The 25,471-nt window shown below is 45.1% G+C and overlaps 1 protein-coding gene across 2 annotated transcripts in view; it reads right to left on the reverse strand.

The window, feature by feature from the left end:
* Positions 1 to 25,471, reverse strand: part of CDH23 (cadherin related 23) — a 1,769,196-nt gene that overhangs the window by 121,339 nt on the left and 1,622,386 nt on the right. For both annotated transcript variants that reach the window (XM_077454574.1, XM_077454575.1), the window contains exons 38-41: positions 14,298 to 14,417; positions 12,273 to 12,453; positions 4,733 to 4,866; positions 1,482 to 1,691 (exon numbers count right to left, since the gene is read on the reverse strand). In XM_077454574.1, the coding sequence (XP_077310700.1) occupies positions 1,482 to 1,691; positions 4,733 to 4,866; positions 12,273 to 12,453; positions 14,298 to 14,417 (645 nt within the window). The remainder of the gene's footprint in view (positions 1 to 1,481; positions 1,692 to 4,732; positions 4,867 to 12,272; positions 12,454 to 14,297; positions 14,418 to 25,471) is intronic.

A 25,471-nucleotide genomic window follows, 5' to 3' on the forward strand; every position in this document is an offset into this window, starting at 1 on the left:
AAAGCAGGAACACCAATTCATGCCTTTCACTAGCAAAAGCACCTCCCCCACTACACTGAAACACTAGCTAGGCACACATTTAACCCTTTGATCGCCCCTGATGTTAACCCCTTCCCAGCCATTACATTAGTACAGTGACAGTGCATATTTTTAGCACTGATCACTGTAATAATGTGACTGGTCCCCAAACAAGTGTCAAAAGTGTCAGGTGTCGGATTTGTCTGCCGCAATATTGCAGTCCTGCTATAAGTTGCTGATCGCCACCATTACTAGTAAAAAATAAATAAAAATTCCATACATATAGCCCATAGTTTGTAGACGCTATAACTTTTGTGCAAACCAAGCAATATATGCTTATTGGTATTTTTTATACCAAAAATATGTAGCAGAATACATATTGGCCTAACTTGATGAAGAAATTTGATTTTTTTCTACTGGATGTGTTTTATAGGCGAAAATAAAAGATATATATTTTTTTTTTCAAAATTGTCATCAGTTTTTTGTTTATAGCGCAAAAATTAAAAACTGTAGAGGTGATCAAATACCACCAAAAGAAAGCTCTATTTGTGGGGGTAAAACGTTGCATGACTGCGCAATTGTCAAATAAACTATTGTCGCAAAAAATGGCCTGGTCAGGAGGGAGGGGGGGATCTTTTGGTGTCAGTGATTAAAGTATGAAGTGAAGAGTGTCAACATATTAGGCCGGCAAGCATTTTTGTTTAAGAGGAAAAGAGCAATGGCAGCCTTCATGTTTCTCAAATCACAGGCTTTACTTATTTTATTTATTTTCTCTTGTGAAATTTATTTTTCAATGGTACATGATCCTGTAGGCACTGTGTACCCTACAGATAAAATCAAATCTTAGCGGTTCCTTTTTATTAAACTATAACAATTTTTGGCATGATGCTTTTACTAAGTGCATAATGTAGTACTGTTCAGGAAAAGTAACAAAGACAACCTGCTCAAATATATTGCTAAGGGTAATATCATAGAAAACAAAAAGTCCCCAGTAGTCCCACAATGATGACGTAGGAACAGAAGTAACAGTAACTGTAACCTTGCTAAAGGGTCCTCACTGACCGTTAATTAGGCATCTTATTCCTATTCTCAGGTTCTATTTTGTAATCTGGGTACTAAACTGAAGAGACGTACCTATTCCTCAATGCCCTGAAAATATTATCTGGGTGGAACAGAGTGATGAGGGATATTGGTTAGGTGGGAAGCTGTCTTGTTACTAGAGGGGAGAAGGATTAGGCTATTGTACTTGGCTTGCAAGACACTGCTTGGAGACCACCGTCTTTCACTGTACGTTTGCTATAACACAAAGGATCACTCACATTAATCCTGTATGATAAATATTATCTGCATACCTTAAGGTAACCTTAAATTCAGCAATATATGCTTATATACTTTTTAACCTTTCAAAAAAGCCACTATATATACTGTATAATCCCTTTTTTATGAGAGCAATGTAGACTTACATTTTCATTGATGGAAAAAGAGTTTTCGGTGTTCCCTCCTGTTATATTAAAGGTCAAAATGGCATTACGGCCAGCATCAGCATCACTGGCAAGGATCCGAGTGATAGGCGTTAATACTGGGCTATTCTCACTGATGGTTATGTTCAGTGGAAGATTGAGAAGAACAGGATCATTGTCATTAATGTCCAACACTCGCACTTCAACAATTACCTATAATGATATAAATACAAACCAGACAAATTAGTGATACAAACAAAAATAGCAAAATGAATGCACTCACAAGAACTTACTTTTCCTACACTAAGGTTTCTACCACTATGTTGCTACTAACAAACAAAACTCCTCTTTACTCTCTTGCTACTAGCTGTGATTTTTAAATAAATACAACTCAGTATGACAGTAGCTGCCTGCGATACTATTAAATGTTTGTAAAATGCGTTTTTATTTTTTTTTATTTAGTAGATTGTACAATTACAATACAGGTGCCAACAACAATAATCGAGACATACATTTTTGGTGTCACAATACAATAATTATGTAAGACCAGACATTCCAAGCAAAAGTAACGGACATCTGGGTAACATCTAACAGGCAGCTGACAGACCAGGCAGCTTGTACAGGTCCAATACTAAGAAGCAGGAATAACAACCTGGATCAAAGTATTACAATTAATGGATGTTGTTGTACCCCCTAGGTACCCCCTTACAGTAAACATGAACTAAATCACAATTATTTTCCCCAAGTTAAACTTACATAAGTTAATAAAAACAAAAGGGGACCTCTCTTGCCCCCTGTAGGAGAGGGTGAAGAAAGAAGAGGACCAAAAAGGGGAGAAAAAAGAACCTGGGGAAATAAAGGTGGGAGGAGACAGGGAGTTGGGGGGTGGGGGGGGCGCATCCGAATCATAATGGGAATAGAGAGGTGGGAGGGGCGGAAAGACTCTGCTCTATCTGCACCCATTCCCTCTCCCACATTGGAGGCGTCCAAAGGCCACAGCACATCATCATGCTTTGAGCTCTACTGATCTTATCAAAGAAAACATTGGTATACTGAGATGTGCAAGTAAAGGCTGGCAACCAGGTATCTGTAAAATTATCCTCTCTTCCATGTAGAGATGCTGTCAAGCTTTCCATTGTTATGATTTCGTCTAGTCTGGAAAACCAATGTTTTAATGTCAGAGGGGTAGTGAGCTTCCTTAAGTCGGGGATACATGCCCAGCCCCAAACAGCATTCAGCAAATGCACTGTCAAAGACTATATGTAACGGCGTATGGGCACCAAGTTTATATGTAGAAGATATTCCCAGGGGTCCATGCCAAGGTCAACTGATGTCAGTTGTTTGACTACATTTCTCACCCCCGTCCAGAACTGGGTAAGCAGAGGGCACTGCCAAAAAATATGTAGGAGAGTGCGAGGCTCTTCGTTATGTTGTGCCAGCAAAGCTTGGAGACTTGAGGGTAGAATTTGTTAAGTAGCAGCAGGACCCTATGCCCCCTAGATAAAAGCCTGTAGCCCTGTTTCTGAAAACAGTTGGCAGTGGAAGATTTATGAGCAAGAGAGATGATCCTATTGATTTGCTGTTTCGAGAAGATTTGTTAATCGACTCTCTCCGGCTAATGTATGGAAGGATATAATCTTCCAAAGGTGCAGGAAGCTGTGTTATACAAGACTGACAACAAATGTGGCACATAGTTGCCATCTGTGCAGAGACACTCAAAGGTGGTCAGTGGTCTAACGTAAAGTCCTTCATCTACAATTGGTAGACGACCAGGTGCTCATAGGGGGCTGGGCAAGAGCAGAAATATCTTGACTGGAGAGCCATCCTTGAAGGGTAGCAAAATGCATGCATCTGGTTTTGCCTAGCCATGACAGACTCCGTAGCTGTTTTTTGTAGGAGCCGGGAGGGAAATCAGGGTTCTTTATCACCGATGTCTGTGCAGATGGGTAAGGAGAGAGGCCTTTTGGAGAGAATGTGTATACTAAAGATGGATGAGCTATTTGGACCAAGCATAGGTTCGACCATGAACAGCGTCCAATCAGGTGTTCGCTCAAGCACCCCACAATGAACATTGACAGTTTAGGAGATATTCAGAGTTCATGCAGCTGATGACATCATAGGTGCATGCGCTCTGAAGGTCCGACTTACAGTGCTGGACCTCCAGAGCCTGTGCCGTAAACTGCAGCTCCTGCATGTATGCACGGAAGTGACATCATTGTGCTCCCGGCCCATGTAGCCTGAGGCTGCGAATCCGGAAAGAAAGCCAGGGGAAGAGGTCAGCCCTCTCAGCAGAGACATCACTGCATTGGAGGGCTTCATACTCAAGTAGGTTTCTCATAAAGTGCTCGTATGCGATGCATATTAGCACATTATAATATTGCCTTGCAGGGAATTTTTTTTCTTTTTGTAATTACATGTGGTTTACTACTGCTTTAATCCTAGATCCAGTGTTTAGCACTGCATTGTGGGAGGGTACTAACAGCACTCACATCCCACCCTGATGAGGTGAATATGAATTAGCAAAAATTCAAACAAATGGTTCTGCAATGATTACAGTAAAGGTGTGCTGATGTCAGTATGAGGGAGCAGAGACAGGACTGGTTGGCTGTGTACAGAGAGGCTTCAGCTGACTGGTAGCCTTCACCAGAACCAGCACAGCAGCAGATAATGGGACTGGATTAAAGTAAGTATAAGTGGGTGACAGAAATTTTCATAAAATAATCATAAATTACTTGGAAGTAAGTTAAGGGGTAGAAATAGCCAGATCTCTTCCATTCAGATATATTCATAGACCTAACATAACTACATTGTTAACTTTTAATGACAAAATAAGCATTAAATCTTGCATTACAAAGATACTAGAGACACAAAAATAATATTTATTCTGGATAAAAGGGACCATGACAACCTTAATCTCTGCTGCTGGGAGAAAAATGATTTAGCACATGGATACCCGATGTTACGATTGCATGAATAAAAGAAAAAAAATATCCATTTGAGCATTTCCTGAACATATTTAACAGATACAATGCAGAGAAAAATACCATTTGAAAAAACAACAATAGATGTTCTTTTTATGTCAACTGGAATTTCAGAGCAATTCAGAGCATGATACAGCTTTTAAAAAACATGAAAGGTGACAATACCTCATTACAAAACATGAAATGCAGCTTCTACTGGGAACAAACACTGAAAACTGTCTGAAATTCAACTTTAGTTAGCAGTATAAATCAACAATGTAGAAACCACTTTACCGTAGAACTGAATGGAGGATTGCCCCTGTCCTTTGCCATGATCGTAATATTGTAGAAGGCAATATTTTCCCGATCAAGTTCATAGTCCTTTCGAACCCTCAAGTCTCCTTCTACCGATGATATTATAAACTCCCCTTTAATGGACAGCAGAAAAAAAGAAAGTAATTCAACTAATTTATAAATATTAAACAATAATCATATACTTAAACCAGAACTCAAAGCAAACAGCAAAATACACAGCTTAAATACATGCATTTAAACGGTGTTACCTGCCAAAGGTCTTGAGTTTTCATTTTTTTCACCACGGTTAAATCTTTTGTTTGTCCTAGAACATCCATCCAGGCTTCTGAATGGACAATAAAATAGGACTAGCATCCCTGTACTTTCCACTCCTGTAAGATGCTTTGCAGAACACTGCAAAGCCATAGTCTCCTAAGCGCTGCCCTTCCCTTCCCTCCTAAGCCTGATCCACACTATCAGCTTTTTTCCGTTCAACACAGTGGGCTGAACGAAAAAAAACTGAAGAGCTCAGGAGGAGATCTTGTACTAACAATCTGATATCAGTACAGTGATTTCCTTTGCTGGGCTTCAAAAGAAGCCGGACAGTCAGACGGTTTCTGTCGGACCAGCTGCGCTACACACGGATGAATGCCAGCCAGTTTTTATTGAACCGGCTGAGACCGCTCGATTTTCAGCCCCTGTGTATTGCCCTTTAGAATGTTGCATAGTATAGCACCATATTCAGGTACCTATGTTGGTGGTATTTGAACATGCTTGGCATAAATTCCATTTTGATTTTGGTGCCATAATGCTTAGTAGCCATGTAGATTAGCACAGCATTTTTCAACTGGGAAGCCTTCTTGGATCTTCAGGGGTGACCCAAGTTGCCAAAAATAGTCCTAAATATAGCAAGTAGGTCAAGCCTGCTTTTTTGTTGTAAAAAGCCACTGTTTTTTATTGTGCAGCATTACAACCAGCCCCTGGTGTCCTATCAACTAATGACATCATTGGTTGATGTTTGTCCCTCCCCTGTCCCTCTCCATCAGCACTGGGGTCACATTATGTGAAAGAACCCCTGCGCTGCTCTGACCTCTCTAGATCCCTCTATTAAAGAAAGCTGCTCACACGTCTGTTAAACCACCAATACACCATGTGTCTGAACACTCCCAGACTGCCTGGACCCTCTAGCATTGGATGGGGAACCTGACCTTGGTCCCTGCTGGCTGACACGTTTTGAAGGAAAGTCCTCTGGCTCTGAAGGAGGACTTTCCTTCGAAATGCATTAACCAGCAGTAACCAAGGTCAGGTTCTCCCTCATGTTAGAAGTTCCCGGCTGTCTGGGAGTGTTCAGCCACATGGGGTGGCTTGATTGGAGTATTTATCATCTCTGTTTGTGAGTAGATATTGTTTTTCTATCACTTTTTAATAAATATTTGTTGGATAATGCACTAGGCCAGTGCGCCCTCTTTCTTTTATTAATTTCTGCAGTGCTTCAAGGACAACCCCAGGCCTAGAGGGCAGCAAGGCTTCCAAGGTATTATCCACTTCCGTCACTATGGAACAATCACTATTGGGTCTATTCACTCATGCGCAGGAGTATTGTTCTTGTTATTGTTGGTGATACAACAGCTCAGGAAGCCCAGAGTGCTGCACGACTTAGGCTGGGTTATTGGTTAATCGTGCAGCCAAGAATGTCCTGTGGTGTCTGAGAATATACTGTATATCTGTGAATAAGTGAATTTGTAATGATGACGTAACTTAAATAAGACCTATGGAGCTTGAAATGGAGGTCTCCAACCTCCAATGAATAGGACCTTACAAACTTATCATGGAAAACCTTTACAACCTAATTAAACTGGTACCCAAAATACTTGTGTAGCACCCTCTACATAGGTAGGTGCTAGATTCATATTTTTGTAAGTGTAGGCAAATGTAGGCAGGTTTGTTTGTTTTTGTATGTGTGGGCTGGGAGTGGTTCAGAGTTAGCAGCTGGTGATTCACAGGCAGTATCACTAAGACCTCCCTCTTCTTTCTAGAGCCTTCTGGAAGGTACTGGAAAGAGAGAAGGAGAGGAGAGATGGAGCTGCCTGGGGTGTGTTAAGGAGTCCTGACTAGGGATGAGCCGAACACCCCCCGGTTCGGTTCGCACCAGAACTTTCGAACGGACCCCAAATTCGTACGAACGTTAGAACCCCATTGAAGTCTATGGGACTCGAACGTTCGAAATTAAAAGTGTTAATTTTAACGGCTAATATGCAAGATACTGTCCTAAAAAGGGTTTGGGGACCTGGCTCCTGCCCCAGGGGACATGGGTCAATGCAAAAAAAACGTTTAAAAACGGCCGTTTTGGCGGGAGCACTGATTTTAATGACGATTAAAATGAAAAAAAATGTGAAATATTCCTTTAAATATGGTGGCTGGTGGGTGTCTGTAGTATGCCTGTGAAGTGCCATGTGTTTCCCGTGTTTAGAACAGTCCCTGCACAAAATGACATTTAACAGAAATAACGTCATTTAAAGCTGCTTGCAGTTTTAATGTTATATTTGGTTCCTGCAATATGGTTGAAAATCATTGAGAAAAATGGCATGGGTAGCCCTCCCTGCCCATTACCAGCCCCTTTGGGTCTTGTACGCATATTAAGGGGAACCCCGTACCCATATTAAAAAAAGGAAATACGTGTGGCCCCCAGGCCCTATATACTCAGAACAGCAGTATACAGGCGGTGCAAACAAGACAGGGTTTGTAATTTTCAACTGGTAAATTTTTAAAGTGTAGCTCCAGTCAAAAAAACTATTTTTAAGCTTTTTGGAAAACATAGGGAAGGGTTATCACCCCTGTATAATTTGTTTTGCCGTCCTTTTTCAGAGCACGCAGACAGCACGCACAATCTCCTAACACTGACTGAAAGCTCTATTTAAAATGAGCAAGATATTTAGCTATATAGGTGGATATAGCGGTGTATACTGCGTTCAGAGCACGCAGACAGCATGCACAATCTCCTAACACTGACTGAAAGCTCTATTTAAAACGAGCAAGATATTTAGCTATATAGGTGGATATAGCGGTGTATACTGCGTTCAGAGCACGCAGACAGCACGCACAATCTCCTAACACTGACTGACAGCTCTATTATAAAAGATAGGTGAATATATCGGTGTATACTGCGGTCAGGGCACGCAGACCAACAACCACTACAGAAGAGCAAGAACGAAAAATCGGCCGATAACGATCGGTGTATACTGTGTTGAAGGTACAGAGAACACCCATTAACTGCTACAGATGCCAACACACTACACAAGGCCGCCGCGCTGGCGGCCTTATATAGTGTGGGGCGTGTACTACACAGCCTGAGCTATGATTGGCCACAGGCATCCTGCCTGTGGCCAATCATGGCTCTCCTCGCTGCTGGTGCTGTGATTGGCCAAGCATGCGGGGTCACAGTGCATGCTTGGCCAATCATGAGCCAGCAATGCACTGCGCCATCGCAGTGCATTGTGGGCTGTGAGCGCCACACGAATTTGGTGCGAACGGCCCATAACGTTCGGAATTCGCCGAACGGGCGAACAGCCGATGTTCGAGTCGAACGTATGTTTGACTCGAACACGAAGCTCATCCCTAGTCCTGACCAATCCCCAACCTGGATTGGCAGGAGGCAGGCCTCCTTAAATAGCTAGAGTCAGCCCAGCTGGAGAAGAGTTGTCAGGTAGAAGAACTGAGGATGGAGTACTAGGCTGTCGGGGCCTTTGAGGGATCTCCCCATTCTGGGGGAGTGACGTAGGACCCGGGATTCAGAGAGGACAGCACGAGCTAGTACTGCTGGGCAAGTCTTCGGGAGGGAACCACCGGTTGTAACCAGGAGGGCTGGTGAGGGACATGTGCAGTCGGGAGGACTGGAGAGGCATGGCAGAGAGGACTGAGAGGAAACAGTCAGAGTTGGATGTGGAGCCAGTAGAGTGGATTGCAAGATCCTGGGCAGTGAAGTCAGGCAGCCACAGCCAGAAGGGCTGGCCAGGCCTGAAGAGGACTGACTGGGAGCAGTAGTCCACCTATAGGACAGCTAGCACAAAATTTTCTGCTACACCATAGGGGCCCTTGGTCCCTGCCTGCAAAAGGGCAAGTTAATTGGGCCTGGCTGAGTCAGTGTCGGGCCTAACCACATGGTAGCTGTTCCTGAGAGAGTCAAGAGTTGTGCAGGAGGAAGAGAAAGAGAGCAATAGTCTGCAAGCAAAAGTTGTACAGGAGGAGTCTGGAGAAGTGTTGTGTACATGGACGTAGCATAAGGCGTTGCAGAGGTCACAATCATAACCCTGCGCCTATCTCCAGGGGGCCCCTGCAGCCTCCCTGTCATATTATCATATCCTCCACGAGATCCAGCTCAGATCTGCCCTAGGGCCCCACAGCCACGCTCCAGTACTGGGCTTCTACTTTGCCGTCCACACCCCTCTGTTCCCATTGGCTGGGGAGAAGCTGTGAGACATTTCCTGAATGGAGAGGAGCACAAGGTGAGAACAGCCCGGGATGGGGAAGTGTCTGTGCTGTGTTCTGGCAACATGGAATGGTAATTGAGTTGAGCGAGGCAAGAGGAGGAAAGTGCCGTCCTGTAGCCACTTTGGGACCAATGTCACTGGTGAGGTAGGACACTGCTCAGTGTCTCTGTAGCCCCCCCCCCCCACCCGGGGATGTCTACTTACCCCACTTACCTGAACACTGGGGAAAAGACACAAACCTCTGGGAGGTGACCTTCCCCCAACATCTGCCAACACTGACAGTGAAACCTTCAGAAATTGCTAAAACAAGTCCCTTAACAGCTCCTCAGGGGGCCACTGACGGGCTGCAGGCTCCAGATTTTTTGTCACAGGGCTTTGCCCTCTCAGATCTAAATTGCCCCCCCCCCCCAAAGCCCCCTGACCACCCTCTCCACCCTGCATGCTATGCCCGGCTGCTGATCTCCTTTCCTATTACAGCACTCTATATGGTTCTTCCTCCACAGTGATGAAATCACATTCCTTTACAACACAGCCAGTTAGCCATAATCTGCACAGGGTGTATCTGCCTACTGCAACTACACTGCCGTTCCAACCAGAGAATTTCACAGGTCAGAAGGGCAACATAAAAGCCAGATACACCCTGTGAAGACTGACAGACTATGTGTAAAGGAATGTGATTTCAGCCCTGTGTAGTGTGGGGAGGAGCTGTATACAGTGCTGGGATACAAAAGGAGCTCTGCTAAGTGACCTACTAGGGGTCTGATTCTCCAGCGGTGATCCCCGTCCTCTGATTCTCCAGCGGTGATCCCCATCCTCTGATTCTCCAGCGGTGATCCCCGTCCTCTGATTCTCCAGCGGTGATCCCCGTCCTCTGATTCTCCAGCGGTGATCCCCATCCTCTGATTCTCCAGCGGTGATCCCCGTCCTCTGATTCTCCAGCGGTGATCCCTGTCCTCTGATTCTCCAGCGGTGATCCCTGTCCTCTGAGTCTCCAGCGGTGACCCCTGTCCTCTGATTCTCCAGGGGTGATCCCTGTCCTCTGATTCTCCAGCAATGATCCCGGTCCTCTGATGTAAAGAGGAACTCTGGGAACCCACTTTTTTTTTTTAAAACACCCTATCACTATGACAATAAGAAAGTAACATTTTTAGTTGTATGGAAAGGACTAATTGTTTTGAAATGGACATTATGAAATGTGAGAACTGTGTTTTTTCCATAGTATTTTGTGTGATTTTAATGCTGACTTTACACAATCTGGTTGCACAAACACAACTTAAATAGAACTACTCTTATGCATAATTCTCATTTTTCTTGTAGTAAACAAAACTTATAGTTCCCATTTGGTATGTTTAGAAACACCACTGCTGTGCAACTGATACACTGACGGGAAGAATAAAATGAACTACAATGGCGCTCCACAGCACCGTGACAGCTCATTGAGAACTACAAGCCAACAGCCGCAAAGGATGTCGGGGCTTGTAGTTCATTTACACACAGAGATATGTGTATGAATGATGCGGCCGTGTGGGCGGGTAAAACATGTAACGTATTCCTAAAGGAACATATCCTTTAAAGAACTCCCATCTAAACAAAACATGTCCAAAATGTAAAACAGCAGGGCTGGGGAAAGGTGTTTTTAACCCAAGTCAAGGTTTGTGTTGTGTTTGATAAATATTATAATTTTATATCTCAGACTTTAGTGCAGGTGTGGAACAATCTGTTTAATTGTTTATCGCAGAAACAGAAATCAGGTTGTGTTTAAGTGGATGCTTCTCAAACGAATGCTTTGGTAAGTACACAAGTACACAGGCCAGGGTGGATAAAAAGCGATGATTTAAAAAAAAAAAAAAATTTTTTTTTTTATTTAAATCTGATTTTTTTTATTTTTTTTATCATATTTATTTTAATAAAATGCTTTTGGAGTAAAAATCTATCTAAGGATAGTTTTCTATTTAAGATATATTAATAATTTAGTTTATTCAGCATGAAATGGAGTTTAGTTACAGTATGTAAAATAAATGAGGTTGTATGTTACTGCTTAAAAAGGCCACATTCCTAATATGGATAGAGGAATGTGCAAATGTTAGACATAATAGTATTAAATATATTATATTTATTGGTATCAAAAAAGTATTTAAAAGAAATTAACAGTATAAAACATAAATACACAAGTTACATTATGTAGCATGAGGCTGTATATTCTGCAATGTTTACATTTTTGGTAAACGCATTCAATGAATCCAAGCTCTGCAAGCTGAGATAACATGCGCTGGCAATGTTATTGTTTTAATAAAATAAAATAATTTGAGTAGTTCTTCAACTATGTGTGATTAACCTATTAACCTAAAATCGGTTCTGATATCGCTGTTCTACTAACCTGACAGCTTATTATTCTAAATAGGAAACCTTCATTTTGTTTGCAAATATTAAAGATTCTAACTACCAGTAGGAATAAGTCATTACTTTTAAAGAGCACCTGTCATTTCAGATTAATCATGGCAGCGCCTGTTAGTGGGCATCCACTCACCTGCTGCCACCATGTCCCTCGTCTTGTTGGGTCACTGCCGCATCACCAGCCGCCCCAAAGTGAATGGGACTGTCGGTGAGTCAACAGCGGGTCAGAGAAGGAGCCGATACGGGACAGAGATAACAGTTTCTCTTAACAAATTATGATTTCAATCAAGCCTTTTTACTAGTAATTTAAATCAGGAACTTAATCTCAGCTTAATTTAAAACAAATCCCCCCTTGACACAGGCTGTCCTTAAACAACAGGAATTTAGATACCATTGTTGTATTTAAGTTTAATCATTGTTGACAAAAGCTTTGCAATCTGACATATAAAAGGTTGTCAGGCATAAGCTGGATGAGGGACTTCATGATGCATTAACACCATAGAAGCAAGGACTGTGCCAGACCAGAAGAATAGTAAATCCACATGTATAGAACTTGTGATACCAAAGACAATTTATAATAGGATCAATTCAAAAAAGATAAAATACCCATGTAGCACCTAAATGATCATAGTGATTAAATGTTAGCAACGTACACTTACCAAGAATATCACCCCCTACAATGCTGTATTCTACTTGGCCATTGAGGCCAGAATCTTTATCTTCAGCTTTAAAGGTTGATACTCTAGGACCAGGCTGCCCTTCGGTGATCTCAAAAGGACCCTCATATGAATTTGGAAACTTTGGCCAGTTGTCATTGATGTCATTAACATTGACCAAGACCTGTAAAAACATATAATATATATTTAAAAGCTTAACAGCCATTCTTAACATGACCAAAGACAAAATTTGTGGTATTCATGGCTAATGGCCCCACTCCTAGGTCCTCAGGAATGTTAAAGTTTAAGTATGGCAATTTTTATATCATTAGCCATTCAGGGAACACTGAATTTTCTCATCGAACGTACAATGTTCTCTGATTGGACACTTCATTGTGAAAATGGTAGAATGTTTTCTGCATAGCGCCCATGCCAAGTGGGCTCTTCCTTCATTAGAGTGTGTGGCAGAAAAGTCATTGGGAGACAAGGATTTTCACGACAGGATCTCTAAAGTAATACAGGAAAAGGTATTATTTTAATGAAAGCTGTACTTTTAACAATATTGAAAACTACTGTTGAATGGGTTTACATCTACTTTACATTACTGTCTACTAATTTAAACTTTAATATAAATTATTTAATATAATTTAAGATCCTAATTTGAAAGGTAAACTCCAGGATCCTGCCCACTTTGGATTCCTAGACCCCCACACTCAATAAAGAGCTGTACAATTCTTAAAATAATTGTCTTAGTTTTCAATTCATTCTTGATTTTGATCCTTGTCTCGTTATCAGGGAAAATACACTGTTTCAGAAGAAAGAGGGATCTATGCAGACTCCGCATGTCACATCCATTGGCAAAAATAGGATCTACATTTCCCATGATTCAATGGGAATGCACAACATAGTAAGCATGTATAAAGGCAAAGCTTAGGGTCATGGTAGGTTGGCTGAGTTCGAATAGCTATGGATGGGTCGTAGCTTGGTGCTGTGGAAATCATAATCACCCACAGTAGAAGGCTTGATGTAAGCACATTACGCTTCTCCTTCAGTAAATTGTAACAAGGAAGAAACGACACTGGGAGCAATTTTGCCATAAGGAGAAAACGACAGTGACTGGTCCCACAACCTAGCTGTTTTGGGAAAATAAATACTTAAAAAGTAATGGAGAGTGTTTGTATACAAGGAAGGAAAGTACCTTGATAATTATATTCTATTCCACCTAGCTATAGTTGAGTTCTATTAAAGTATTGATTATGAACAATGACCAGGAGCATCACTAAAATCATAAATACAACACACACGATTTTCTCCTGTGTGTTATCTCTTATAATTTAAGCCTCTGGCTCTAGTAAACACAAAGTATAGACGTACTATAAACGGAATAGTAAATGTACAGTTAGACTTAAATAAAAACATTCATAAAACGTATATAAGAAATATATTTTTTTAAATAAAGGATTGCATTAAAGTTGTGTTAGGTTAGATACACAATTTTAGTTTGTGACTTTATCCTAAAAAGGGTAGCAGAATAATTCAAGGAATGCATGAAGAATATATATAATCATGCAGCTGAATGCTTAAAATAAGTGTGCATAAATAAAAAGAAATCTAGAAAGAAAGTGAAATAAGAAGCCATCCCATAAAAGAAGTAATTTTCAGATAACACAGGTCCTAATGAAATTTACTGAAACAGAACCAATGAATCACTGCTAGAAACGTGACAGTCTATTGCTGCCATTCTTAAGCAGGGTTCTGGGGAACCCTAGATTTCCTCCAGAGGATCCCATAGTTCCTTGGGCTGTGGCTGACTGAACTGAAATTTGATGATGCCGACATAGTTCCAGAGCCAACAACATCAATCATCATTTTAGCTGAATGTCAAGGAGACATTCCGACAACCAAGGGTTCCTCTGGGTTAAAAAGGTTGAGAAAGGCTGGTCTACTGAATATGAATGCACATTTAATGAAGTTTTTTTTTCAATTGGCTAACCCTTATCATTTGTGTATTTTTTGCCTAATACCTACCGTGGTAGTAGAGGTCTGCCGACGTAATACAATGGGACATCTGTCTGTTGCAGTTACAATTAGAGTATATCTACCCAGACAGACTTCATAATCTAGTTCCTTCACAGCACGTATCAGACCCTAGAAACAAAATCATACATGCAAGATGATTACAATTAATTTCCTATACCAAAAAAAAAGTTGGCGACTATTTTAAGACAGTGACAGACAGAGGCTCAAAGGGCTTGCAGAATGTTTAAAATTATCACTTTGTTCAAACAGTAATATAAAGTATATTATAGTTACATAGTTGATAAGGTTGGATATAGACCTCAATTCATCCAGTTCAACCTTTGTTAGTGTGGGGGTATTCGTGTGTATGTATTTATGTCTCATATTGCGTTTGCTAAGCTGCCCATCTAAAAATGTTTTTAATTAATCGACACTCCCTGCTGACACCACCAATTGTTGAAGGGAGTCCCACAACCTTACCACTCTAACAGTAAAGACCCCACTACAGTAAAGACCCCCCTATGTAGTTTAGGGTTAAACCACTTCTCATTCAACTTCGACTGGCCAACACAACCTGAGACTGAATAGTCCCCCCCCCCCCCCGGATTAGGAGGTTTTTATGACACGACTATTCATAGAGAACGAGAGTTCTAGACATATTGTATTCTGACATCAACCGCCCACAAAGTGGTGGTTCAAATTGTAATATTGCCATAATTGTGATGTACTGTATATCCTACATGGATTTGTCAATACTCAACATTGCAATGTTGTATCATTGACTTTTCAATAAAAAAAATGCATGGGAAAAAAGAAAGCTAACCGACGTATTGTTTTCATATTCCACATCTTAAAGTTATTATAAAGCTGAATCTTTTTTTTATAACATAATAAACGTTATAAACGTTAAAAATGTTATACTTACTTGCTCTTTGCAATAGTTTTGTACAAAGCAGCCCCAAACCTTCTCTTCTGGGGTCCTGCAAAGGTGATTTGTGCTCCCTCCTCCTCTTCTCCAAGTGTCCATAGCAAGCTGGCCTGCTGGGGGAGCACTCATGTGGGTGTGCTCCTGAGCTGGGCTGTGTGTGTCTATAGACGCACACAGTGCAATGTGGCCCCACCCCCTGTTCGCTCCTTACAGGATTTGACTGACTGCTGCAGACAGGCTCAATGCTGGATCGAGATGGGATTCATATCAGTGTTTAAAGCGGTAGTAAACCCGCACATTTTCAAATACTTACCTCAGAACGAAGCCCCCGTATCGGTGCCCGGTCCACGCCGAGGGAGCTGATATCTTGCACTCGGCGTATCTTCTGGGTTCGCGGCTCCGGCACTGTGAGTGGCCAAAGCCACGATGATGTCACTCCCACGCACAAGAGCAGGAGTTTTCTTCCTGGCAAGGTCAGGCAACACTGCCGGACCTTCAGCTGGGGCATTCAGAGCTCATGCGCCTGCTGACGTCAGCGGCTGCATGCATAGGGAATATCTCCTAAAACATACAGGTTTAGGAGATATTAATTTGTAAAAGTGTAAAAAAGTGTAAAAGTGTAAAATTTGAGTATACAACCACTTTAAGGGGGTGGAATGGAGGCTAGGGGGTTGGCACAGGATACTGAAATGTTTTGTACCTTAATGTAGACAATGCAATATCAAAAAAAAGCTTTTGCCTTTATAACCACTAATCCCTAGTGTGTTTTACCTTATTGTTTTTATCAATAGATACCTGTGGGCTCTCATATAATGAAAAAATTCTGAAAGCTAAAATACTGACTCTCAAAAAATATATACAAAAAAATGGTCATTGTCATTTTGTTAAAACAAATACACATTTTGAACCAAACAGCAACTCTCGGAAGAAGTGCAAACAATACAGCTAACCTATTATGTCAGCTCGGAAAAAAAAAAAAAACAACAATTGCTTATTATGGCATGTGAAATACAGGAACAAGGGTTTGATAATGATCCAGTAAAATAAAATCTGAATTACACCAAGTAACACTGTTAACGGCAATGGTGACCATTAGACTGCAATCAATGTGAGGCTAACAGTGACTAATCAGTGAAAATACAGGAATACAAAGCATAAAACTTTTATTCATGTGATATACACATTCAAAAAATGAAGTTTTATGCATGTCACATTTAGCTGTCACATAACCAGAAGAAGAAGAAGAACTAAGAAGAAGAACTAAGTCCAGAGAGAGTCCAGACAGAGTCCATTACCACTGATAGACTCCCAACATCAACACAAAAACAACTAAAGCAAATTAGTAAATCAAAGTGTATGACCTAGCTGGAACCTTTCATTCCATTAGTATGCACTTCCACCATCAGTTTCTTTAGGGAAGTTTATATAAGTTTGGGTGCAGAAGTTAGCAAGACTTGAACAATGCCTCACCCTGCTTTCAGGCCCTCTCTTACGAGAAAACTAAACTCTGGTTTAAAAAGAAAAACTTATTTTTAACTATGTATTCTTAACTTTAAAAAGTCCCTTCTATTGCTTTCGGCCTCCTCCAAATCTACATATGTTTTTGCTGCTGTGATCGGACTTCCTGTTAGAGGGTGGCTACTAGGGATGAGCTTCGTGTTCGAGTCGAACGTACGTTCGACTCGAACATTGGCCGTTCGGCCGTTCGGCGAATTCCGAACGTTTTGGCCGTTCGCGTCAAAATTCGAGTGACGCGCGCGCGGACCACAATGCACTGCGTTGGCGCAGTGCATTGCTGCCCGATGATTGGCCAAGCATGCACTGTGACCCCGCATGCTTGGCCAATCGCAGCGCCGGCAGCGAGGAGAGCCATGATTGGCCACAGGCATCCTGCCTGTGGCCAATCATAGCTCAGGCTGTGTAGTGCACGCCCCACACTATATAAGGCCGCCTTTAAGGCGGCCTCCTGTAGTGTGTTACTTTGCATCTGAAGCAGTGGGTGTTCTGTGTACCTTCAACACAGTACACACCAATCGTTTTTGGCTGATTTCCTATCTTGCTGCTGTGTAGTGGTTGTTGTCTGTGCCCTGACTGCAGTATACACCACTATATTCACCTCACCTATATAGCTAGTGATCTAGCTTTAACCACTTAACAACTGCCCATTGCCGATTAACGGCTTCAGGGCGGTTGTTTAACTCAGAGAGGCCGTTAATTAACGGCCTCCCAGAATTCTGCTCTCGCGTGCCCCGAGGTGTGCGCACTCGAGAGCATCCGTGACCGCCGGGTCCATAGGACCCGGCGCATCACGGTAAACGGCCGCTCATAGCGGCCGTTTACCACGTGATTGCTCCGTCAAATGACGGAGTGATCACTTGGAAACAAACCGGCGTCATGTTATGACGCCTGTTCCTCCCTCCCCTTTCTGTACCGATCGGTACAGCGGAGGGGAAAGAGATCGGTGTCAGCAGCGATGTGGGCTGCATCTGCAGTGCCCACATCGCTGCTCACCGAATTTAACCCCTCAATTCCCTGCCAATACTCTGCAATACCTGTGCATACTCTGCAGTACCCTGCCATTACTCTGCAGTACCCCGCCATTACTCTGCAGTACCCCGCCATTACTCTGCAGTACCCCGCCATTACTCTGCAGTGCAGTACCCTGCCATTACTCTGCAGTGCAGTACCCTGCCATTACTCTGTAGTACCCCGCCATTACTCTGTAGTACCCCGCCATTACTCTGCAGTGCAGTACCCCGCCATTACTCTGCAGTGCAGTACCCTGCCATTACTCTGCAGTGCAGTACCCCGCCATTACTCTGCAGTACCCCGCCATTACTCTGCAGTGCAGTACCCCGCCATTACTCTGCAGTGCAGTACCCCGCCATTACTCTGCAGTACCCCGCCATTACTCTGCAGTGCAGTACCCCGCCATTACTCTGCAGTGCAGTACCCCGCCATTACTCTGCAGTGCAGTACCCTGCCATTACTCTGCAGTGCAGTACCCTGCTATTACTCTGTAGTACCCCGCCAATACCCCGCCAATACCCCGCCAATACTCTGTAATACCCTGCCATAAATTGCCATACCCAGCCATACTCAGAGATACCCAGCCATACTCGGTGATACCCTGAAATACCCAGCCATAGACGCCCCCCACCCCTCACCGCCCTCCGGTGCTTCTACCAACTCGCCAGTACGATCAAAGCCAGAATCTTTTTTTTATTTTTTATTTCAGGCTTCCCAGCCTAGAGGTGAGATGTGGGGTCATATTGACCCCCCAGATTTCACTGTTAGTGATGGACGAACTTCCGACGGGACGTTTCGCGAACGCGAAACGCGAACGGGCACAAACGTTCGCGAAAACGACCGTTCGCCGCGGGCTCCATTGACTTCAATGGGAGGCGAATTTCGCAAACCTTTAGGTCGAATTTGCGGCCACGGGGTAATTATTAGGGGGTAGCACGTAGTCCCACCACCTGGACAATAGCATAATACATGTATGAGGTGAATTTGGGATCGATAACTACAAGCATTTTTTTTTTATTTGGGAAATTGTTCTGACAATTCAGGACTATGGAGCTAATGAAGGCAATGGAGGAGAGGGAAGGTCAGGGACCAGGGTAGGCAAACAAGAGGGTGCAGGAGATACAGAGCACTGACAGCAGCACCGTAATACAGAGCACTGACATCAGCACCGTGACATACAGCGCTGACAGCAGCTCCGTGACATACAGCGCTGACAGCAGCTCCGTGACATACAGCGCTGACAGCAGCTCCGTGACATACAGCGCTGACAGCAGCTCCGTGACATACAGCGCTGACAGCAGCTCCGTGACATACAGCGCTGACAGCAGCACCGTGACATACAGCGCTGACAGCAGCTCCGTGACATACAGCGCTGACAGCAGCTCCGTGACATACAGCGCTGACAGCAGCTCCGTGACATACAGCGCTGACAGCAGCTCCGTGACATACAGCGCTGACAGCAGCTCCGTGACATACAGCGCTGACAGCAGCACCGTGACATACAGCGCTGACAGCAGCTCCGTGACATACAGCGCTGACAGCAGCTCCGTGACATACAGCGCTGACAGCAGCTCCGTGACATACAGCGCTGACAGCAGCTCCGTGACATACAGCGCTGACAGCAGCTCCGTGACATACAGCGCTGACAGCAGCTCCGTGACATACAGCGCTGACAGCAGCTCCGTGACATACAGCGCTGACAGCAGCTCCGTGACATACAGCGCTGACAGCAGCTCCGTGACATACAGCGCTGACAGCAGCTCCGTGACATACAGCGCTGACAGCAGCTCCGTGACATACAGCGCTGACAGCAGCTCCGTGACATACAGCGCTGACAGCAGCACCGTAAGCAGCCCCAGGAGGAAGTCAGCACAGCACAGGGATGGTGTGATCCCCTCATAATAAGAACCCCCAGGAGGAAGTCAGCACAGCACAGGGATGGTGGGAGCCCCTCATAATAAGAACACCCAGGAGGAAGTCAGCACAGCACAGGGATGGTGGGAACCCCTCATAATAAGCAGCCCCAGTAGAAATATGACACCGCTCAACCTCTTCAAAGAGGAGGGTAGGGGCATATAGTACGGTGTGCTTTTTTGGGTCAGGGAAGTGAGCCAAATGAATTAAGAAGGTCTGTGTGCTTGATTCCAAAAATTGTTTATAGACATATACATGGTCTACTGATCACATGTGTTGAATTCCTCCGAGATCCATGCCTCATTCATTTTTAGAAATGTGAGGTAGTTAACACTGTGGTGAGCTAGGCGAGTACGCTTATCGGTCACAATCCCCCCTGCTGCGCTGAACGTCCTTTCGGACAGGACACTGGATGAGGGGCAAGCCAACAGTTCGATTGCAAATTGGGCAAGCTCTGGCCAGAGGTCAAGCCTGCCCACCCAGTAGTCTAGGGGTTCATCACTCCTCAGAGCGTCCACATCGGCCGTTAACCCAATGTAGTCGGACACCTGACGGTCTAGGCGTTCCCTGATGCTGGATCCGGATGACACCTGTCGATGGGTCGGCTGAAAGAATGACCTCATATCCGAAGTCACCAACACATCTTCAAACCGGCCTCTTCTTGCAGGCGCTGTTGGATTGGTACCCGCAAATCCTTCTCTGGGAGTGGGAATTGCTCCTCTGCCAGCGCACGCAAAAGCAGAATGCAGCATTTCTCGAAGCAAGGCCTGGAAGTGCTGCATTCTGACAGCCCTCTGCGACGGCGGTAACATTTCCGCCATTTTGTGTTTGTACCGGGGGTCTAAGTACGTTGCCACCCAGTACTGGTCCTTGACCCTCATGCTTTTTATACGGGGGTCCCTATTAAAACACTGGAGCATGAAGGCCCCCATTTGCACTAAAGTGGAAGCGGTGTGGTGGCCTGGCTCCTGCTCATCATCCAGGATAATGTCGTCCTCTTCATTCTCCTCTCCCCATCCTCGCACAACAGGGATCCCAGAAAGGTTTAAAGCATGCTCTTCTTGCTCCTGCTCATCCGCCCCGGCACCATCCTCCTCTGACTCCTCATCAGACTCCTGTTGTTGACTTGTCTCAGATAGAGTAGCCCCCCCTGGGAATTCATCCAGCATTGCGACTTCCTCATCTTCCCGCTCCTGCTCCTCCACAGCCTGATCAATGACACGACGCAATGCACGCTCCAGAAAGAAGGCATAAGGTACCATGTCACTGATGGCGCCATGGCTGCGACTGACCAGTTTGGTGATCTCCTCAAATGGCCGCAGAAGTCTGCATGTGTCGCGCATGAGCAGCCACTGGCGCGGTGAAAAAAAACCCAGCTCCCCAGAACCGTTTCTTTCGCAGAGTTCATACAGGTAGACGTTAACTGCACGTTTCTGCTGGAGCAGCCTATCAAGCATATAGAAGGTTGAGTTCCATCGCGTCGGGCAATCGCAAATAAGACGTCTGACCGGCAGATGGTGTCGCCGCTGAATGTCAGCAAGGCGAGCCATGGCCGTGTAAGATCTTCTGAAATGGGCCGAGATTTTCCTTGCCTGCCGCAAGATGTCCTGGACCCCAGGGTATTTGACAAGGAATCGCTGCACGACCAAGTTTAAGACGTGTGCCATGCACGGCACGTGCGTGATTTTGCCCTGTTTCAATGCGCTAAGCAGATTGGCACCGTTGTCACACACCACTTTACCAACTGTCAAATTGAGCGGTGTTAGCCACTCATCTGCCTGTGAACGCAAAGCTGAAAGGAGTGCCGGGCCAGTGTGGCTCTTTGCTTCCAGGCACAACAGACGCAGCACGGCATGGCAACGTCTCACCTGGCATGTGGAATAGGTTCTGGGGAGCTTGGGCGGTGCAGTGGAAGAGACGCTAGCAGCGGAAAAGGAGGAGGCAGCTGAGGAGGAGAGGGAGGAGGATGGAGTAGGAGGAGGAGAAGAAGAGTCAGGCCTGCATGCAATCCGTGGCGGTAAAACCAAATCTACACGGGTGCCACGGGTTACATGCTTGACGGCCGTCAGAAGGTTCACCCAGTGGGCAGTAAAACTGATATACCTTCCCTGCCCGTGTTTGCTAGACCACGTGTCTGTGGTCAGATGTATCTTGGCACCGACACTGTGTGCCAGAGATACATTCACTTGCCGCTGAACATGGCCATATAGCTCTGGGATGCCCTTCTCTGAGAAATACTTCCTTCCTGGGACCTTCCATTGTGGTGTTCCAATGGCCACAAATTTGCGAAAGGCCTCCGAGTCCACCAGTTTATATGGCAGTAGTTGGCGGGCTATGAGTTCTGACAAGCCAGCCGCCAACCGTTGGGCAAGAGGGTTATCCGGCGTCATCATTTTTTTACGCTCAAACATTAGGCCCACGGAAGCCTGCCTTTTTGCAGAAAAATGTGAGCTTGGCGTGATGGAAGGTGGAGTGGAGGACAATTGTGAGGAGAGAGGAGAAGGAGAAGTAGAAGACGAGGCTGGACGGTGAGAGCCTGCAGTGTGGCTTTGTGTGTTCCGTTGCTCCCACTGGGCTCGGTGATGGCTGCTCATGTGCCTTCTTAAGGCGGTCGTCCCTAGGTGAGTATTGGGCTTACCGCGACTAACGCGTTGACTGCAAAGATTGCAGATGGCAACGCTATTGTCAGCAGCGGACACGTTAAAAAAAGCCCACACTGCGGAGCCATGTGCCGGTGTCCTGGGAGCGCCAGATGTGACCGTACATGGTCGATGACTCGCTCCTGATACATTTGCAGTCTGCTTTGTCCCTGCTGTGCAATGTAAGTCATTGCTGCTTCTCCTCCCTATCTGCTGGTCCATATCTCCCTCTGAACTCCCCTCCTCTTCCTCTCTTGTGGGCACCCACGTGACATCACTAGACACGTCATCATCAACGTCACCTTCCCCACCGCTATAAGTAGAGTAGGCAGCAACACCGGGGACCAACCTCCTCCTTGGGCTGATCTGGGTACTGGCGTCAGACTGCTGAGTAGCGCTTGTTGCTACCTCCTCTTCCTGATCCAATACCAAGAGTGGCTGCGCATCAGAAATGTCCTCTTGATATGGATCGGAAAATAATTCCAGTGACTCAAGCGGAAGGTATGTGGTGGTGGTGGTGGTGGTCGTGTTGTTGGTGGTAGTGTCTTTGGGGGTGCACATAGCAGAGAGTGAAGAAGAGGGTGCAGATCGAGAGGATGAGGAGGGTGCAGAAGAGTAAGGCTGAGCGAGCCACTCAACCAAGTCTGGTGCATCCTTTAAAGTAATTGAACGCACCTTCTGCAACTTCCCACTTTGGCTCAAGCCTGTTGCTCCTGCCCTACCCCTACCACCCCTGCGGAAGGGCCTGCCTCTTCCTCTGCATGTCATTTTTTAAATGACCCTGTGACAAAACTCTTAGTCCCTATACCGCTGAAGGACTGCTGCAGTATAGGTGAGCGGTCAGCAGTGGTGCACGTCAACCCTATCTATTGTGGACCTATAGCGGTCCTTACAGAACAGCAGACTGTACCGCACTCAAGCCTATGTACCGTAGCACCCTATACCAAGTTACCAGTCCTTATAAGAACTTTTGTGGACCAAGCAGGTTGTGTATTAGTGTTTAGCAGACTGTACGTCAGTCCCTATACCGCTGAAGGACTGCTGCAGTATAGGGCAGCGGTCAGCAGTGGTGCACGTCAACCCTATCTATTGTGGACCTATAGCGGTCCTTACAGAACAGCAGACTGTACCGCACTCAAGCCTATGTACCGTAGCACCCTATACCAAGTTACCAGTCCTTATAAGAACTTTTGTGGACCAAGCAGGTTGTGTATTAGTGTTTAGCAGACTGTACGTCAGTCCCTATACCGCTGAAGGACTGCTGCAGTATAGGGCAGCGGTCAGCAGTGGTGCACGTCAACCCTATCTATTGTGGACCGATAGCGGTCCTTACAGAACAGCAGACTGTACCGCACTCAAGCCTATGTACCGTAGCACCCTATACCAAGTTACCAGTCCTTATAAGAACTTTTGTGGAACAAGCAGGTTGTGTGTTAGTGATTAGCAGACTGTACGTCAGTCCCTATACCAATGAAGGACTGCTGCAGTATAGGGCAGCGGTCAGCAGTAGTGCACGGCAACCCTATGTATTGTGGACCGATAGCGGTCCTTACAGAACAGCAGACTGTAACGCACTCAGGCCTATGTACCGTAGCACCCTATACCAAGTTACCAGTCCTTATAAGAACTTTTGTGGACCAAGCAGGTTGTGTGTTAGTGATTAGCAGACTGTACGTCAGTCCCTATACCAATGAAGGACTGCTGCAGTATAGGGCAGCGGTCAGCAGTAGTGCACGGCAACCCTATGTATTGTGGACCGATAGCGGTCCTTACAGAACAGCAGACTGTAACGCACTCAGGCCTATGTACCGTAGCACCCTATACCAAGTTACCAGTCCTTATAAGAACTTTTGTGGACCAAGCAGGTTGTGTGTTAGTGATTAGCAGACTGTACGTCAGTCCCTATACCAATGAAGGACTGCTGCAGTATAGGGCAGCGGTCAGCAGTAGTGCACGGCAACCCTATGTATTGTGGACCGATAGCGGTCCTTACAGAACAGCAGACTGTACTGCACTCAGGCCTATGTACCGTAGCACCCTATACCAAGTTACCAGTCCTTATAAAAACTTTTGTGGACCAAGCAGGTTGTGTGTTAGTGTTTAGCAGACTGTGCGTCAGTCCCTATACCGCTGAAGGACTGCTGCAGTATAGGGCAGCGGTCAGCAGTAGTGCACGGCAACCCTATGTATTGTGGACCGATAGCGGTCCTTACAGAACAGCAGACTGTAACGCACTCAGGCCTATGTACCGTAGCACCCTATACCAAGTTACCAGTCCTTATAAGAACTTTTGTGGACCAAGCAGGTTGTGTGTTAGTGATTAGCAGACTGTACGTCAGTCCCTATACCAATGAAGGACTGCTGCAGTATAGGGCAGCGGTCAGCAGTAGTGCACGGCAACCCTATGTATTGTGGACCGATAGCGGTCCTTACAGAACAGCAGACTGTAACGCACTCAGGCCTATGTACCGTAGCACCCTATACCAAGTTACCAGTCCTTATAAGAACTTTTGTGGACCAAGCAGGTTGTGTGTTAGTGATTAGCAGACTGTACGTCAGTCCCTATACCAATGAAGGACTGCTGCAGTATAGGGCAGCGGTCAGCAGTAGTGCACGGCAACCCTATGTATTGTGGACCGATAGCGGTCCTTACAGAACAGCAGACTGTAACGCACTCAGGCCTATGTACCGTAGCACCCTATACCAAGTTACCAGTCCTTATAAGAACTTTTGTGGACCAAGCAGGTTGTGTGTTAGTGATTAGCAGACTGTACGTCAGTCCCTATACCAATGAAGGACTGCTGCAGTATAGGGCAGCGGTCAGCAGTAGTGCACGGCAACCCTATGTATTGTGGACCGATAGCGGTCCTTACAGAACAGCAGACTGTACTGCACTCAGGCCTATGTACCGTAGCACCCTATACCAAGTTACCAGTCCTTATAAAAACTTTTGTGGACCAAGCAGGTTGTGTGTTAGTGTTTAGCAGACTGTGCGTCAGTCCCTATACCGCTGAAGGACTGCTGCAGTATAGGGCAGCGGTCAGCAGTAGTGCACGGCAACCCTATGTATTGTGGACCGATAGCGGTCCTTACAGAACAGCAGACTGTAACGCACTCAGGCCTATGTACCGTAGCACCCTATACCAAGTTACCAGTCCTTATAAGAACTTTTG

Source organism: Lithobates pipiens, unplaced genomic scaffold (assembly GCF_037356315.1).
Source record: "Lithobates pipiens isolate NorthernLeopardFrog02 unplaced genomic scaffold, aLitPip1_a1.2 Scaffold_25, whole genome shotgun sequence".
Lineage (NCBI taxonomy): Eukaryota > Metazoa > Chordata > Amphibia > Anura > Ranidae > Lithobates > Lithobates pipiens.